The sequence below is a fragment of the Hyla sarda genome, chromosome 3, assembly GCF_029499605.1.
Source record: "Hyla sarda isolate aHylSar1 chromosome 3, aHylSar1.hap1, whole genome shotgun sequence".
In the NCBI taxonomy this organism is placed as follows: domain Eukaryota; kingdom Metazoa; phylum Chordata; class Amphibia; order Anura; family Hylidae; genus Hyla; species Hyla sarda.
Genome location: NC_079191.1, coordinates 311618543 through 311633874, shown reverse-complemented (window position 1 = coordinate 311633874; position 15332 = coordinate 311618543). Strand labels below are relative to the sequence as shown.

The window sequence follows — 15332 nt, the reverse complement described above, 5'->3', positions numbered from 1 at the left end:
TAACTGAGCCTAACTTACCAAAATCAGTTTTTCCTTCAGACTTGACAAGATGTACATTGTAAATACCTATAGGAAATATTTCTAGGTCATCAAACACCTGAAAAACAAGACAGTTTACTTGGTATATATTTGGTTTTCATATATATTCTTGTATATTCAACAGTATTAAAAATGATTAAAACCTAAATACTTATTCTGTTAAAAATACTATACTTTATTTCAACATTAAAAAAGTGGCAATGTATACTCAGTTTTTTGACACACTGACACATACCTTTTTTGTAGTTTGTCAGATAATAGAATGCAGAATTAAAAAATGGGATTCATACGCAACATCCTAAATTTAAACCTAAACTGTTTTATATTTTCAGGGTAAGGTTTTGTTGTCTAGTGGTTTTCTTGAAGTTTTTAAGGTTACTGTATGATGAGAAGGCCATATATTAACTCAACAGGGATAGCTTTTCAGAAGCCTTTAAATGCATGCACACCATGCCCAGCGGAGTCTACAAGTGTTATAAGTGAGAAGAACAGAGAAAACTGCTGGAAGACACCTCAACATCTGGCTTTGCTTTCCAAAATAAAGGGATCATCATGCATGTAGAAATCCTGTAAGGGGAGATTCAAAATCCTGACAAAATCAGTGAATGAGTGTCCTGTGTGATCTCTTGTATGTCTGCATTTCTGGAATAAAGTTGTATTCATGTTAAGTGCTGAATTGTCCGTATCTTCTTCCAAAGATGCACCTGGCCAGCTGTGAATCTGTGCACCACAGCGGGAGGAGGTAAGCTGGTCTTTCTCTGTTGTCTAAACGATTGTCATATTTAAAAAGTCAGCAGATTTAGGCTGATTTATCTTGTGTATAGTCTAAATCTGGTAAAACGAACCCCGATCTGAACGGTATATGAAAATCCAAATAGAAGTATACTCGGCACCACCTGGGTATATGGTAAGCTGCATGTGTGGAGACTGAAGGTACGGCAGAAACATGGCCCCTAGACGTGAGGCTGTACCTGTCTGGTGCTAACACGTGGAATAACAGATATAGTCCCAGTTCATAAGTGTATAAAAGAAGAGTACGGCGCACTCACCAGGTCTTTCTTGCTTCAACGTCTTTATTGTTCAGATCATACAGGGTAAATCAGGCAGGGGAGCAGGTGGATAGGACGCAGGGATACAGAGCTAGCCAGCTCTGTACCCCCGTGTCCAATCTACTTGCTCCCCTGCCTGATTTACCCCGCATTTTCATCTGAAAAATAAAGAAGTTGAAGCAAGAAGGACCTGGTGAGTGCTCTGTATTCTTCTTCTATACACTTATAAACTGTATATGAGTTTTCTTATTAGGTACCAATCACTGTTTATTGCAGTGAACTATAGAGGAAGCACATTCTAAGAAGTCTACAATACTCATAAGCTGCTGCTCAAGACTGTCCATCCTTCAGTGTTATCATTGGTGTCTTTGATCTCTGATTAATGTCCTTCCTGTTCATTCTGTGAGTATTGTTGGGCAGCCTTTCTCTATATAGCTTTCATTTTGTTTTGAATTTAATGGCACACCATGGAATGTTCAAAGTTTTTAATATTTTTATTATAACTCGACCTTGATATATAGGAAAAAAAGCAAATTGGACATAATGTCACACCAAACTCCAAAAATGGTCTGGACAAAATTATTGGCACCCTTAACTTAAAGGAAAACTGTCTCCCACACTATCCACATGTACTGGTGGATAGTGCGGGATACGCTGATTAAAACAAGCCCTACCTTGGTCTGATCAGCGCCGCCGTTCGCCCGCAATTGTAATTTTAATCTCTGTGTATATCCTGCTGTAACTGGCAAAGGCGGGGCTTCTGCGGGATAACTGACACTGACGTCAGCGCTGCGCCGCTCATGAATATTCATCCCTTCTGTTCTCCCTGTCTTCGCTGCTCCTAACCAGAGGAAGGGGGGATGAATATTCATGAGCAGCGCTGGCGTCAGTGTCAGTTAGCCCGCAGAAGCCCCGCCTTTGCCAGTTACAGCAGGATATACACAGAGATTAAAACTACAATTGCGGGCGAACGGCGGCGCGGATCAGACCAAGGTAGGGCTCGCTTTAATCAGCGTCTCCCGCACTATCCACCAGTACATGTGGATAGTGTAAGAGAAAATATGTGACAGTTTTCCTTTAATAATTGGTTACACACCCTTTGGAAAAAAATAACTGAAATCAGTCGCTTCCTATAACCACCAATAAGCTTCTTACACCTCTCAGCCGGAATGTTGGACCACTCTTCCTTTGCAAACTGCTCCAGGTCTCTCTTATTGGAAGGGCACCTTGTCCCAACAGCAATTTTAAGATCTCTCCACAGTTATTCAATGAGATTTAGATCTGGACTTATTCCTGGCCACTTCAGAAAAATGGATGGCTTCATTGCCATCCATTTCTGGGTGCTTTTTGATGTATGTTTGGAGTCATTGTCCTGCTGGAAGACCAACAACCCCAAAACATCATTGAAACTCCATCATATTTTACTGTAGGTACTGTGTTCTTTTCTTTGTAGGCCTCATTCCCTTTTCAGTAAACAGTAGAATGATGTGCTTTACCAAAAAGTTCTATCTTGGTCTCATCTGTCCACAAGACATTTTCCCAGAAGGATTTTGGCTTACTCAAGTTGATTTTGGCAAAATATAGTCTTGCTTTTTTATGTCTCTGTGTCAGCAGTGGGGTCCTCCTGGGTCTCCTGCCATAGCGTTTCATTTCATTTAAATGTTGACGGATAGTTCGCGCTGATACTGATTCTCCCTGAGCCTGCAGGACAGCGTGAATATCTTTGGAACTTGTTTGGGGCTGCTTATCCACCATCTGCACTATCCTGCGTTGACACCTTTCATCAATTTTTCTCTTCCGTCCACACCCAGGGAGATTAGCTACAGTGCCATGGGTTGCAAACTTCTTGATAATGTTGCGCATTGTGGACAAAGGCAAATCTAGATCTCTGGAGATGGACTTGTAACCTTGAGATTTTTGATATTTTTCCACAATTTTGGTTCTCAACTCCTCAGACTGTTCTCTTCTCTTATTTCTGTTGTCCATGCTTAGTGTGGCACACACAAACAATGCAAAGACTAAGTGAACTTGTCTGCTTTCTGGTGTTATTTTTGTATTGCCCACACCTGTTACTTGCCCCAGGTGAGTTTAAAGGAGCATCATATGCTTGACACAATCTTATTTTTCCACAATTTTGAAAGGGTGACAATAATTTTGTCCAGCCCATTTTTGGAGTTTGGTGTGACATTATGTCCAGTTTACTTTTTTTCCTCTCATTTTTGGTTTAGTTCCAGTACACACAAAGGGAATAAACATGTGTATGGCAAAACATGTGTTACTGCAATCCTTTTCTGTGAAAAATACTTAATTTTCTTGAAAAATTTCAGGGTTGCCAACATTTACAGCCATGACTGTATTACCCTAAATGCTAACTAATTATCAATAATAATAAAATACCTGTTCTTGTATGTAGTCCATTGGTGAAGGGACATAATACTCTACATTTTCACCCACATTTCTTTTTATGTGCAGTCCAAAAAAGCCAGGGTCCAACTGTCGAACCTAAGAGAAACATATTAGTAAATAAAAGATGTCATGGCCAGCAACATAGATTACAATCCACCTGGAATCAACTTTATTTAGTAGTTTAATAAAGAAATATCCTGGGTTTTGTCTCAAATTAATCACAATCATATGTGCAGGAGGAGGGGTTGTAAAAATAAAAACACCAAAAATAAAAATAATAATACACACAGACAGCATGACAACAGTGTACTAAGCAAAGATGCAAACACAATATAAATACAAAGCAAACACATATTTAACAATTTTAATTAGTGCATATTTTCCTTGATTGCTAAAAAACAAAACACATTGGTACCACACGCAAGTACCACATGCAATGTATATACCTGCAGATTGTGTTGGTTAATGTAAGAATTGCATTATATTGTGAAGGTATAGAAATAATTAGCAAATTATCAACAAATAATGTCAAGTGTGCCATAAAAAAGGTAAATATGTTAATCGGAATATCTGGGTATATATCTATATATTTATCATCTGATAGATATATATAGATGTGATTTATACAGTAACATTCTAAGAATTCATTGCAATGATTTGATACATTGAATATGTATGCTTTATGCTCTAAGGTAATATTTTTGTAATAAGTAATAATAGCATAGTCTAAAGTAAACGGTGGGGAAAAATATTTATTTCCAAATTAAGAGTAGCTGCATCAGATAAGGCAGGAATACAATTTTAGCTTGTGGAAGGTCAGGAGTAGCACAAATTTGGGAATCAATATCTGCTCACCATAGACTACAATGGAACCTGCAGAATAAGCTGATCTACTGAAATTCTAGGCATTGTTAACTTATTTTAAGTAACTTCAATCAATGAAAGGTCTCTTAGGGTCTATTCACACTTACAGTATTCTGCGCAGATTTGATGCGCAGGATTTCAAGCTGTGTTCAGTCATTCAGTTTACATTGAAATCTGCTACAGAAAATCCTACGCATCAAATCTGCACATGAAATCTGTGCAGAATACTGTACGTGTGTATAGACCATTAAAGTTTTCTGTTTGCATAAATTCATCTGCCTTTAATCAAGATCATGTATTTTCTAGACTACCACTTCTATCCATTGCACATAGTAGCATATACTGTCGTAGTCTTTAACCTTTCCCACACCAGGTTAGGCTGGTGTCGTATATTAGACATCACCAGAGCCAAGTGGACTGTTAGATATGTTACACCATGTACACACCTCTGGTCCCCTATTCCTTATAGCCAGGCCTGTTGTATACAGTTTACCCAACATTAGACACAGACACTAAGAGTAGAAAAAACAAGTAAATGCCGTATTGTGGCAGCCAATCAGCTAACATTACCACCAATCTGATAGTATTAACCTATCCTAAGGATAAGCCATCAATAAAATAATCCCAGAACCTCCCTTTAAATATGGAAAACAGAATCTCTATAATTTAAATGCAATCTCCATGCAAATTATACAAAAATAATTTAGGTTGGACATTCATCCAATTCAACATAAACAGGTTATCAGTTTAGACAGAGAAAAAGCCAAATCCAACTATTTAGAAACTGGACTGTTTACCTCATTGGTCAAGGAAGTTTTTCATGCACCTTTATGATCATGTTGAGGCACTGCCATATAAAATTTGTGGAGTAGTTGAGTGCTGAGTAACCTGTTTATGTATGTGGATCTCAGTTTGGACCCACCCTCAGACATTTTTCCTGCTAAACAAAACTTTGGGATTGCAAAAGGATAAGAGTAGAGCAGGCTGACCTTAACCTTGAGTACTGTGAGCACCATGTTTGAATTTCTAGCACGAGGCACCTAAATGTTAAGTTAAAAATATTATGTTTGATGTCAGTATCAACATCTAGACATGTCTGGTATAAACATGCCTTGCTTTCATGCATTAATTGATACTGACAAGAGAATAAACTGTCCTACATAAAGCTCTAACGGTTGATTTAAACTACTGTACAGTGTGCAAAACGAATTAAGATTCCTTGCACTCACCAGAGCAGTAAGAAAATGTAAGGAGGAAAAAGAACCAGGAAAGATGTAGAAGAAAGGAGTCAGCACTACACACGGCTATGATAAACTTTCAAGCACAAAAACAAGAGACAGAAAAAAAGAAAAATGTTTAAATCAAACAGTTACTGCTACATTGGCGCACAGATGTAACACAGACACAGTTGCTGACTGATAACACTAACAGTTCATTGACTACATAGCAGCTTTCTTCTTATTTGCATTGTGATTTCTGGATAGCGCAAGCCAAAAGAGCCTAGGAATTCACTAGACATAGATAGCAGACACAATAAGTCACTGCACAGACTTGCTGAACAAGATGATTTAGTAAATGAAAAACAGTTATTTAAATATTGTTATCCAAGGAAATTTATCAGAAAGCAGTAAAGTGTATAGTTAGAATTCTTAAGTGATTTTTCGTATATGCTACAGTATTTGGAGGGGCTACAGACAAACTCAATTTGAATGAACCTTGATAAGCAAGCAAAAGTTAAAGCCTAACTACACATAAAAAAAAAAAACTGAAAAATAAAATTTGTGACTTTTTTCATAAACAAATAAAATAAAATAAGTTTAACACTAAATTATGATCAGGAGGGTCTGGGTGCGGAGATTCCCAACAAATTCTAGAATGACAGGTAGAAGTGTTCTTCTGGGTGTGGTTTCTCCCCGCCATATTCTTGCTGCAGGAGACAGGCTTATAGACTTTCTATAAGGGTGCGTTCACACTGAGCAATTCAAGAGGAATTAACGAGGAATAATTTCAGTCAGGAAATTGTTGCCTTCTCCATCAAGCGGAATTTGAGCGGAATTCAAGTGGAATTTCCATGCGGAAATGAAGAGGAATGAAGGAGGAGGCTATTTAATCTACTTTTCTGAATTCCGCTTGAATTCCGCTTGAATTCCTCTTGAAAATGATGTCGGGCAGAATTTTTTTCTACCATTGACTTCTATTGGATTCCGCTTGAAGAATGAACATGTTCTTTCTTCAAGCGGAAAGGAATTCAGCGTCGGAATTCCGCTAGCAGAATTTCCGCCGTGTGTACAAGACAGCAGAAATAACATTAAAGTCAATGGGCAGAGGAGATGTGCATTAATTTGGAGAGGAGAACTCAAGAGGAATTACTCGAGTAAATTCCTCTTGAATTACTTAGTGTGAACGCACCCTTATGAGGAAACAGAGTGGAGAAACAGTGCTCAGCTAAGTGCTTCACCCTGTCCATACTAGTGATCAGTCTCTGTCCCAAAAACCCCTCTGATCAAAACATTTGACATGTCTCTTCAACATGTCTACCTTTTTTCTTTTTTTTTTTTTTCAATTACAGTTACACGGGTGGAAAACATTTTTTTTTTTTTTTAATCAACTGGTGCCAGAAAGTTAAACAGATTTGTAAAGTGTTTCTATTTAAAAATTGTAATGCTTCCAGTACTTATCAGCTGCTGTATAATACAGGGGAAGTTCTTCTCTTTTTGAATTTCTTTTCTGTCTCACGACAGTGCTCTCTGCTGACACTTCTGTCCATGTCAGGAACTGTCCAAAGCAGGAACAAATCCCCATAGCAAACCTCTCCTTCTCTGGACAGTTCCTGACATGAACATAGGTGTCAGCAGAGAGCACTGTGGTCATACAGAAAAGAAATGAAAAAACAAAAGAACTTCCTCTGTATTATACAGCAGCTAATAAGTACTGAAAGGATTAAGATTTTGAAATAGAAGTAATTTACAAATCTGTTTAACTTTCTGGCACCAGTTGATTAAAAAAAAAATTTTTTCCACCGGAGTACCCCCTTAAGGTCTAATTTTCTCCACATCCCCTACATCATGATGGTTAATGACAGATGGAGAAAAAAAAAAAGAAAAAGTCAACTAACCCCTTAGTGACTCATTTTCACCTCAAGGACTCAGCAAATTTTTGTTTTTGCATTTTCGCTTTTCCCTCCTTCCCTTCTAAAAATCATAACGCTTTAAATTTAGCACCTACAGACCCATATAAGGGCTTGTTTTTTTTGTGTCACCAATTGTACTTTGCAATTACATCACTTATTTTATAATATAACCTGCGGCAAAACCCCCCCCATAAAAATTTTGTGGGATGAAATACATTTAAAAAAACGCCCGTTTGTTAATTTTGGGGGCTCCCGTTTCTACGCAGTGCAATATTTGGTAAAAGCAACACCTTATCTTTATTCTGTAGGTCCATACGGTAACAAGGATACCCAATTTATATAGTTTTTATTTTATTTTAATACTTAAAAAAATTATAAACTACATGCACCAAAATTAGTTAGTTTAAAATTGGCATCTTATGACCCCTATAACTTTTTTATTTTTCCGTGCACGGGGTAGTACGAGGGCTAATTTTTTGCACCATTGTCAGTTGTTTTTAACAGTACCATTTGATCGCTTTTTATTAATATTTTTATGGTATATAAAGTGTCCAAAAATTCACAATTTTGGACTTTGGTATTTTTTTACGTCTACGCCATCGACCGTGTGGTTTAGCTAACCTAATATTTTAATAGTTCGGACATTTACGCACACGGCGGTACCACATATAATTATTTTTATTCTTTATTACATTATTTAATTAAAAAAAATGGGAAAAGGGGGGTGATTTAAACTTTTAATAGGGAAGGTGTAAATGACCTTGTATTTTTTTTTCTACACTTATTTCCCCCCCCCCCCCCCCACCCACAAGGGGCTAAAACATGCAATCTTCTGATTGCATACAGTGGTCAGTGCTATGCCATTGCAAAAGCACTGATCAGTGTAATCGGCGATCTGCTGCTCTATGCAGGCATGGAGCAGTAGATTGCTGATCGGACAACGGAGAGGCAGGTGAGGGCCCTCCCGTCGTCCGGTAAGCTGATCTGGACATCGTGATTTTGTCACAATAGTACCGATCAGCACTACTGAGCTGCCGGGATTCTTTTAACTTTCGTTTTAGACGCCGCAATTAAAGTCGACCGCGGCGTCTAAAACGAAAGAGTTAATGCCGGGCATCGGCCCGATCAGCCGTGCTCGGCATTAGCCATGGGTCCTGGCTGCCCGTAGCAACCGGGACCCATTGGGTTTAACCCATTCTCCAATGGTGAAAACGGTTAAAACCCGTTATACCGGACTAGGGCACACAGGGACGCCCTGAGTCCTTAAGGATCGGGGATGCAGGGCGTATGCATACGCCCTGCATCCCCAAGAGGTTAAGGAAGACATCACCTGTGAGTCACTGTATATAACTGCACTGTAATCCCTATACAGTATATTATCTGCAGAACCTGTGAAGAGCTGGTATCGAACAATATTTGGTTATTGTATGGGGGGAATATTTGTGTTTGTATAGTGGATTTCATTGAGTAGCAGTGTGGTGGCATTAGTTATGCGGTGGTAATTTGCAGTTATAAAATTATTTTATTTGTTATTGCTCCATATTTAATGTTGTTATTCGGTAACTGACCTACCGTATATACTCGAGTATAAGCCGAGTTTTTCAGCACGATTTTTCGTGCTGAAAACACCCCCCTCGGCTTATACTCGAGTGAACTCCCCCACCCGCAGTGGTCTTCAACCTGCGGACTTCCAGAGGTTTCAAAACTACATCTCCCAGCAAGCCCGGGCAGCCATCGGCTGTCCGGGCTTGCTGGGAGTTGTAGTTTTGAAACCTCCGGAGGTCCGCAGGTTGAAGACCACTGCGGCCTTCAACATCATCCAGCCCCCTCTCACCCCCTTTAGTTCTGAGTACTCACCTCCGCTCGGCGCTGGTCCGGTGCTGCAGGGCTGTCCGGTGAGGAGGTCGTCCGGTGGGATAGTGGTTCCGGGCTGCTATCTTCACCGGGGAGGCCTCTTCTAAGCGCTTCGGGCCCGGCCTCAGAATAGTCACGTTGCCTTGACAACGACGCAGATGCGTCGTTGTCAAGGCAACGGCTCTATTCCGGGCCGGAAGCGCGGAGAAGAGGCGCCCCCGGTGAAGATAGCAGCCCGGAACCACTATCCCACCGGACCACCTCCTCACCGGACAGCCCTGCAGGACCGGACCAGCGCCGAGCGGAGGTGAGTACTCAGAACTAAAGGGGGTGAGAGGGGGCTGGATGATGTTGAAGGCCGCAGTGGTCTTCAACCTGCGGACCTCCGGAGGTTTCAAAACTACAACTCCCAGCAAGTCCGGACAGCCGATGGCTGCCCGGGCTTGCTGGGAGTTGTAGTTTTGAAACCTCTGGAGGTCCGCAGGTTGAAGACCACTGAGGGCGAATGATGAGAAGAGGATGATGAAGGGGGGGTGTGGGGATGATGAAGGGGGGTGGGGATGATGACAAGGGGATGATGAAGGGGGGGTGTGGGATGATTACAAGGGGATGATGAAGGGGGGATGTGTGGGATGATAAGGGGATGATGAAGGGGGGATGTGTGGGATGATGACAAGGGGATGATGAAGGGGGGATGTGTGGGATGATAAGGGGATGATGAAGGGGGGATGTGTGGGATGATGACAAGGGGATGATGAAGGGGGGGATGTGTGGGATGATAAGGGGATGATGAAGGGGGGATGTGTGGGATGATGACAAGGGGATGATGATGAGGATGTTAATGACGGGTCTGGATGATGACAGGGGGGGATGAGGTATTTCCCACCCTAGGCTTATACTCGAGTCAATAACTTTTCCTGGGATTTTGGGTTGAAATTAGGGGTCTCGGCTTATACTCGGGTCGGCTTATACTCGAGTATATACGGTATTTAGAAGTAGACAGTATATTATAATGCATGGAGAATTGTTTTACCTATATTAACAAAGTAGATAGATAGATATAAAATGTTATAATTTTTTTTTTTTTTTTTTTTACACCCTACTATGCTATGGCAGGTGATAAGTGGAGTTATGGAACAGCAAAGTTAAACAGGTGGCCCAGTGTTTTGGGCTTGCCCCTCAGGCTACAATTTGGCAGCCTGCCCCTGGGTGAGGGTACCAGCTGTCAGACCTCCATGGATTAGACACTCATTACCTATCCTGCATATTGAGTGTCCTCCTGGGAAAAACCTGTTAAAGCCACATTCACAGAGGTCCACAAATCTGATATACTGTTAGATGTACAGTATGCAACAAAAGATGTGAGCACTTTTATAACCAATCACTTATTGCTTAAAATTATCTAAACTTAAAAAAAAAGCGTTTGCCAATAACCCTTTGTGGTATTTGTGGTTTTATTATGAATTGATATTTTTTTTTATTTTATTTACTTGAGACCTGAAATGAATGCTTTGTAAATTACTGGATATCAGCTACTGTACAAATCAGTCACAGAGTACTAGACATTGTGCCCTCGTCTAGGGTCTAGTCTACGGCAGTTAATACTTCATCATGAGTTCAGTCATGTACAAGACATTTAGGTTCTATCTCATTTCACCTTTGCACGCATGAATTTAAAGCCTTAATTACAAAGTTATAGTCAGCTCAGGCAATGATTTTATTAATTAATGTATAATTGCTGCTCAAGTAAGAGATGTCCCAGGGAAGAAGAAGCAAACTGAATGTTGTCTGCCATCTTGTGGGCATGTTTAGAGACACTGCAGGCAATGGTCCTCCTTCAAAGGTGAAGAAATGTGAGAGTATACTTATAACATAGCATTGGGTTCTTTTATTATTAAATTTACACTTAACTTGCTTTCTAAGGAAACAGCCCTTTATAATTGTGTGCACTTATAACAGGAATACTGTGAGCCACAAAAGAAGGGACATATACTGCAATATGTATAACAAATATTTCCACAATTTCATATTACATGGATTTATTACTTTAGCAAAAAAACTTGGATGGTATTTCAGGTACATTTTTTCCTATCTTATACTTTCATTTGGGTCTATTAAATAGATAACTGTAATAGGACTTGGGGTTAGTAGTGGTGTCCAGGGATTAGCCACACTATACAATTAGCTTCTTAAATTTTTTTAATGTAATCACATATGTCTGTATTGTATCAAGCTACACATTGGGGGAGATTTATCAAAATCTGCAGAGGAAATGTTAATTGCTTCTTTTATTTTTCAGAGGCCTTTTTAATTCCAAAATGACACAGCCTTTTTTACTTTAATAACCGGTGCCAATTTTTTAATTAGACGTGTCTCTCTAAGTCAATGATACCCAACCGGGGTGCCCTGGCACACTGGGGTGCCTTTCGGTACAGCCCGGGGTGCCGCGGGATTTTGCTGTGAATTTTTCATTTTTTTTCTTAAATGTACCCCCCCGACCTGCACACCTATGACTCACGGCTGCAAGCTGCGCCGGATTCCCGTGCCGGCGTGCTTAAGGTACTGTACCCGTTCCACCCCTCTGTTACCCCTTTTCAACCAAGTCCAAACCCCCCCCCCCCTCACCCATGTCCACTCTCCTGTCACCCATGTCCGCCTTGTCCACCTCCCTGTCACCCATGTCCACCCTCCTGTCACCCATGTCCACCCCCCTGTCACCCATGTCCACCCCCCTGTCACCCATGTCCACCCCCCGTCACCCATGTCTGCCTTGTCCACCCCCTGTTCATCCCTGTCACCCATGTTCACCCCCCAGTCCACCCCTATCTGTCATTCCTGTCCATCCCTCTTTTTCACCCTTGTCAACCCCTCTGACTCCATCTCCCATGTCCACCCTCCTTTCATCCATGTCCACCCCACCCTATCCAACCCTCTGTCACCCCTGTCCATCCCTGTCACCCATGTTCACCCTCCATTGTCCACCCCTCTGACCAAATCCTTTTCACCTATGTCCACCCCCTATTCACCCCTCTGTCCCTTTGTCACCCCTGTCCACCCCTCTTTTACCCCCTATGCCCCGTCACCCATGTTCCCTCTCTACACCCCTCTGTCACCCCCTATGCCCCGTCACCCATGTTCACTCTTCTACACCCATCTGTCACCTATGTACACTCCTCTATACCCCTCTGTCACCCATGTACACCCCTCTGTCACCCATGTACACCCATCTATCAACCATGTACACTCCTCCCCACCCCTCTGTCACCCATGTACACTCCTCTACACCCCTCTGCCACCCATGTACTCTCTTCTACAACCAGCTGTCACCCATGTACACCCTTCTGTCACCCCTACACCTCTCTGTCACCCATGTACACTCCTCTACACCTCTCTGACACCCATGTACCCTCTTCTACACCCATCTGTCACCCCCTATACCCCTGTCACCCCCTACACCAATGTACACTCCTCTACACACCTCTGCCAGCCATGTACACTCCTCTACACCCTACTGTCACCCATGTATGCTTCTCTACACCCCTCTGCTACCCATGTACACTCCTCTATACCCCTCTGCCACCCATGTACACTCCTCTACACCCTTCTGCCACCCATGTACACTCTTCTACACCCCTCTGCATCCCATGTACACCCCTCTGCCACCCATGTACACTCCTCTACAGCACTCTTTCACCCATGCACACTCTTCTACACCCCTCTGCCACCAATGTACACTCTTCTACACCCCTCTGCCACCAATGTACACTCTTCTAGACCCATATACACCCCCCTGTCACCCATGTACACCCCTCTACACTCTTGTCACCCATGTACACTCCTGTCCACCCCAACACCCCTCTGTCACCAATGTACACCCCTCTATGACCCCCTCTGCCCCCTGTCACCCATGTACATTCTTCTACACCCCTCCGCCACCCATGTACACCCTTCTACACCCCTCTGTCACCCATGTACACCCATCTATCAACCATGTACACTCCTCCCCACCCCTCTGTCACCCATTTACACTCCTCTACACCCCTCTGCCACCCATGTACTCTCTTCTACAACCAGCTGTCACCCATGTACACCCTTCTGTCACCCCCTACACCCCTCTGTCACCCATGTACACTCCTCTACACCTCTCTGACACCCATGTACCCTCTTCTACACCCATCTGTCACCCCCTACACCCCTGTCACCCCCTACACCAATGTACACTCCTCTACACACCTCTGCCAGCCATGCACACTCCTCTACACCCTACTGTCACCCATGTATGCTTCTCTACACCCCTCTGCTACCCATGTACACTCCTCTATACCCCTCTGCCACCCATGTACACTCCTCTACACCCTTCTGCCACCCATGTACACTCTTCTACACCCCTCTGCCACCCATGTACACTCCTCTATACCCCTCTGCCACCCATGTACACTCCTCTACACCCTTCTGCCACCCATGTACACTCTTCTTCACCCCTCTGCATCCCATGTACACCCCTCTGCCACCCATGTACACTCCTCTACACCACTCTTTTACCCATGCACACTCTTCTACACCCCTCTGCCACCAATGTACACTCTTCTACACCCCTCTGCCACCAATGTACACTCTTCTAGACCCATATACACCCCCCTGTCACCCATGTACACCCCTCTACACTCTTGTCACCCATGTACACTCCTGTCCACCCCAACACCCCTCTGTCACCAATGTACACCCCTCTATGACCCCCTCTGCCCCCTGTCACCCATGTACATTCTTCTACACCCCTCCGCCACCCATGTACACCCTTCTACACCCCTCTATCACCCAAGTACACCCCTCTGTTACCCATGTAAAAAAAAAAGTGCGGAGCCTAATAGGTTTGTTTTGCAGGTTTAACAGTGAAGAATTGTGGCTGGAAGAAATTTTCATGATGGCCGGGCCAGATGGAGAAGAAAAGGGAACAATGTTGATTAGAGAAGACGTAATTTGTGAGTTGCTGTCTAAAGCAGCAGTGTAGCAGCACCCCCACCAACTTCAGTCGGGGTGCCCCACGAAAAAAAAAATTTTTGGAGGTGTGTCCTGAAAGGCTAAAAGGCTGTTAAGTGGTAATAACGTTGGAATGTTAATAATAACTTTTTCTTTTTTCCGTTGCCAAGTCCACACAAATACCATTATCATTTCATAGTACAAGTCATTACAAATGTGGCGATACCGATTACTTATAGTTTGTTTAATGTTTTTTTTTATGATAATATAGGGCTTTATTGGGAAAGGGGCATGTATTTATTTTTTTACGTTACACTATGCTGTTAACCCCTTAAGGACCAAGCCCATTTTCACCTTAAGGACCAGAGCGTTTTTTGCCCATCTGACCACTGTCACTTTAAGTATTAATAACTCTGGGATGCTTTTACTTTTCATTCTGATTCCGAGATAGTTTTTTTGTGACATATTCTACTTTATGTTGAATTTTCGTCGACACTTGCATCATTTCTTTGTGAAAAAATCCAAAATTTGATGAAAAAATTGAAAATTTAGCATTTTTTTTTTTTAATTTGAAGCTCTCTGCTTATAAGGAAAATGGACATTCCAAATAAATTATATATTGTTTCACATATACAATATGTCTACTTTATATTTTCATCATAAAGTTGACATGTTTTTACTTTTGAAGGACATCAGAGGGCTTCAAAGATCAGCAGCAATTTTCCAATTTTTCACAAAATTTTCAAAATCCGAATTTTTCAGGGACCAGTTCAGTTTTGAAGTGGATTTGAAGGGCCTTCATATTAGAAATACCCCACAAATGACCCCATTATAAAAAACTGCACCCCTCAAAGTATTCAAAATGAGATTCAGTAATGAGATTCACCCTTTAGATTCACCCTTTAGGTGTTTCACAGGAATAGCAGAAAATACCTCATATGTGTATGTCAAGTGTTCAGTGGGTGCAGTAGAGTGCTCAGAAGGGAAGGTAGTGACAATGGGATTTTGGAGAG

The 15332-nt window shown here is 42.0% G+C and overlaps 1 protein-coding gene across 7 annotated transcripts in view; it reads right to left on the bottom strand.

The window, feature by feature from the left end:
* The window catches only part of TIAM2 (TIAM Rac1 associated GEF 2), a 488869-nt gene that overhangs the window by 114188 nt on the left and 359349 nt on the right, over window positions 1–15332 (bottom strand). For all 7 annotated transcript variants that reach the window (XM_056567049.1, XM_056567046.1, XM_056567048.1 and 4 more), the window contains 2 exons: window positions 3486–3590; window positions 19–97 (listed from right to left, as the gene is read on the bottom strand). In XM_056567049.1, the coding sequence (XP_056423024.1) occupies window positions 19–97; window positions 3486–3590 (184 nt within the window). The remainder of the gene's footprint in view (window positions 1–18; window positions 98–3485; window positions 3591–15332) is intronic.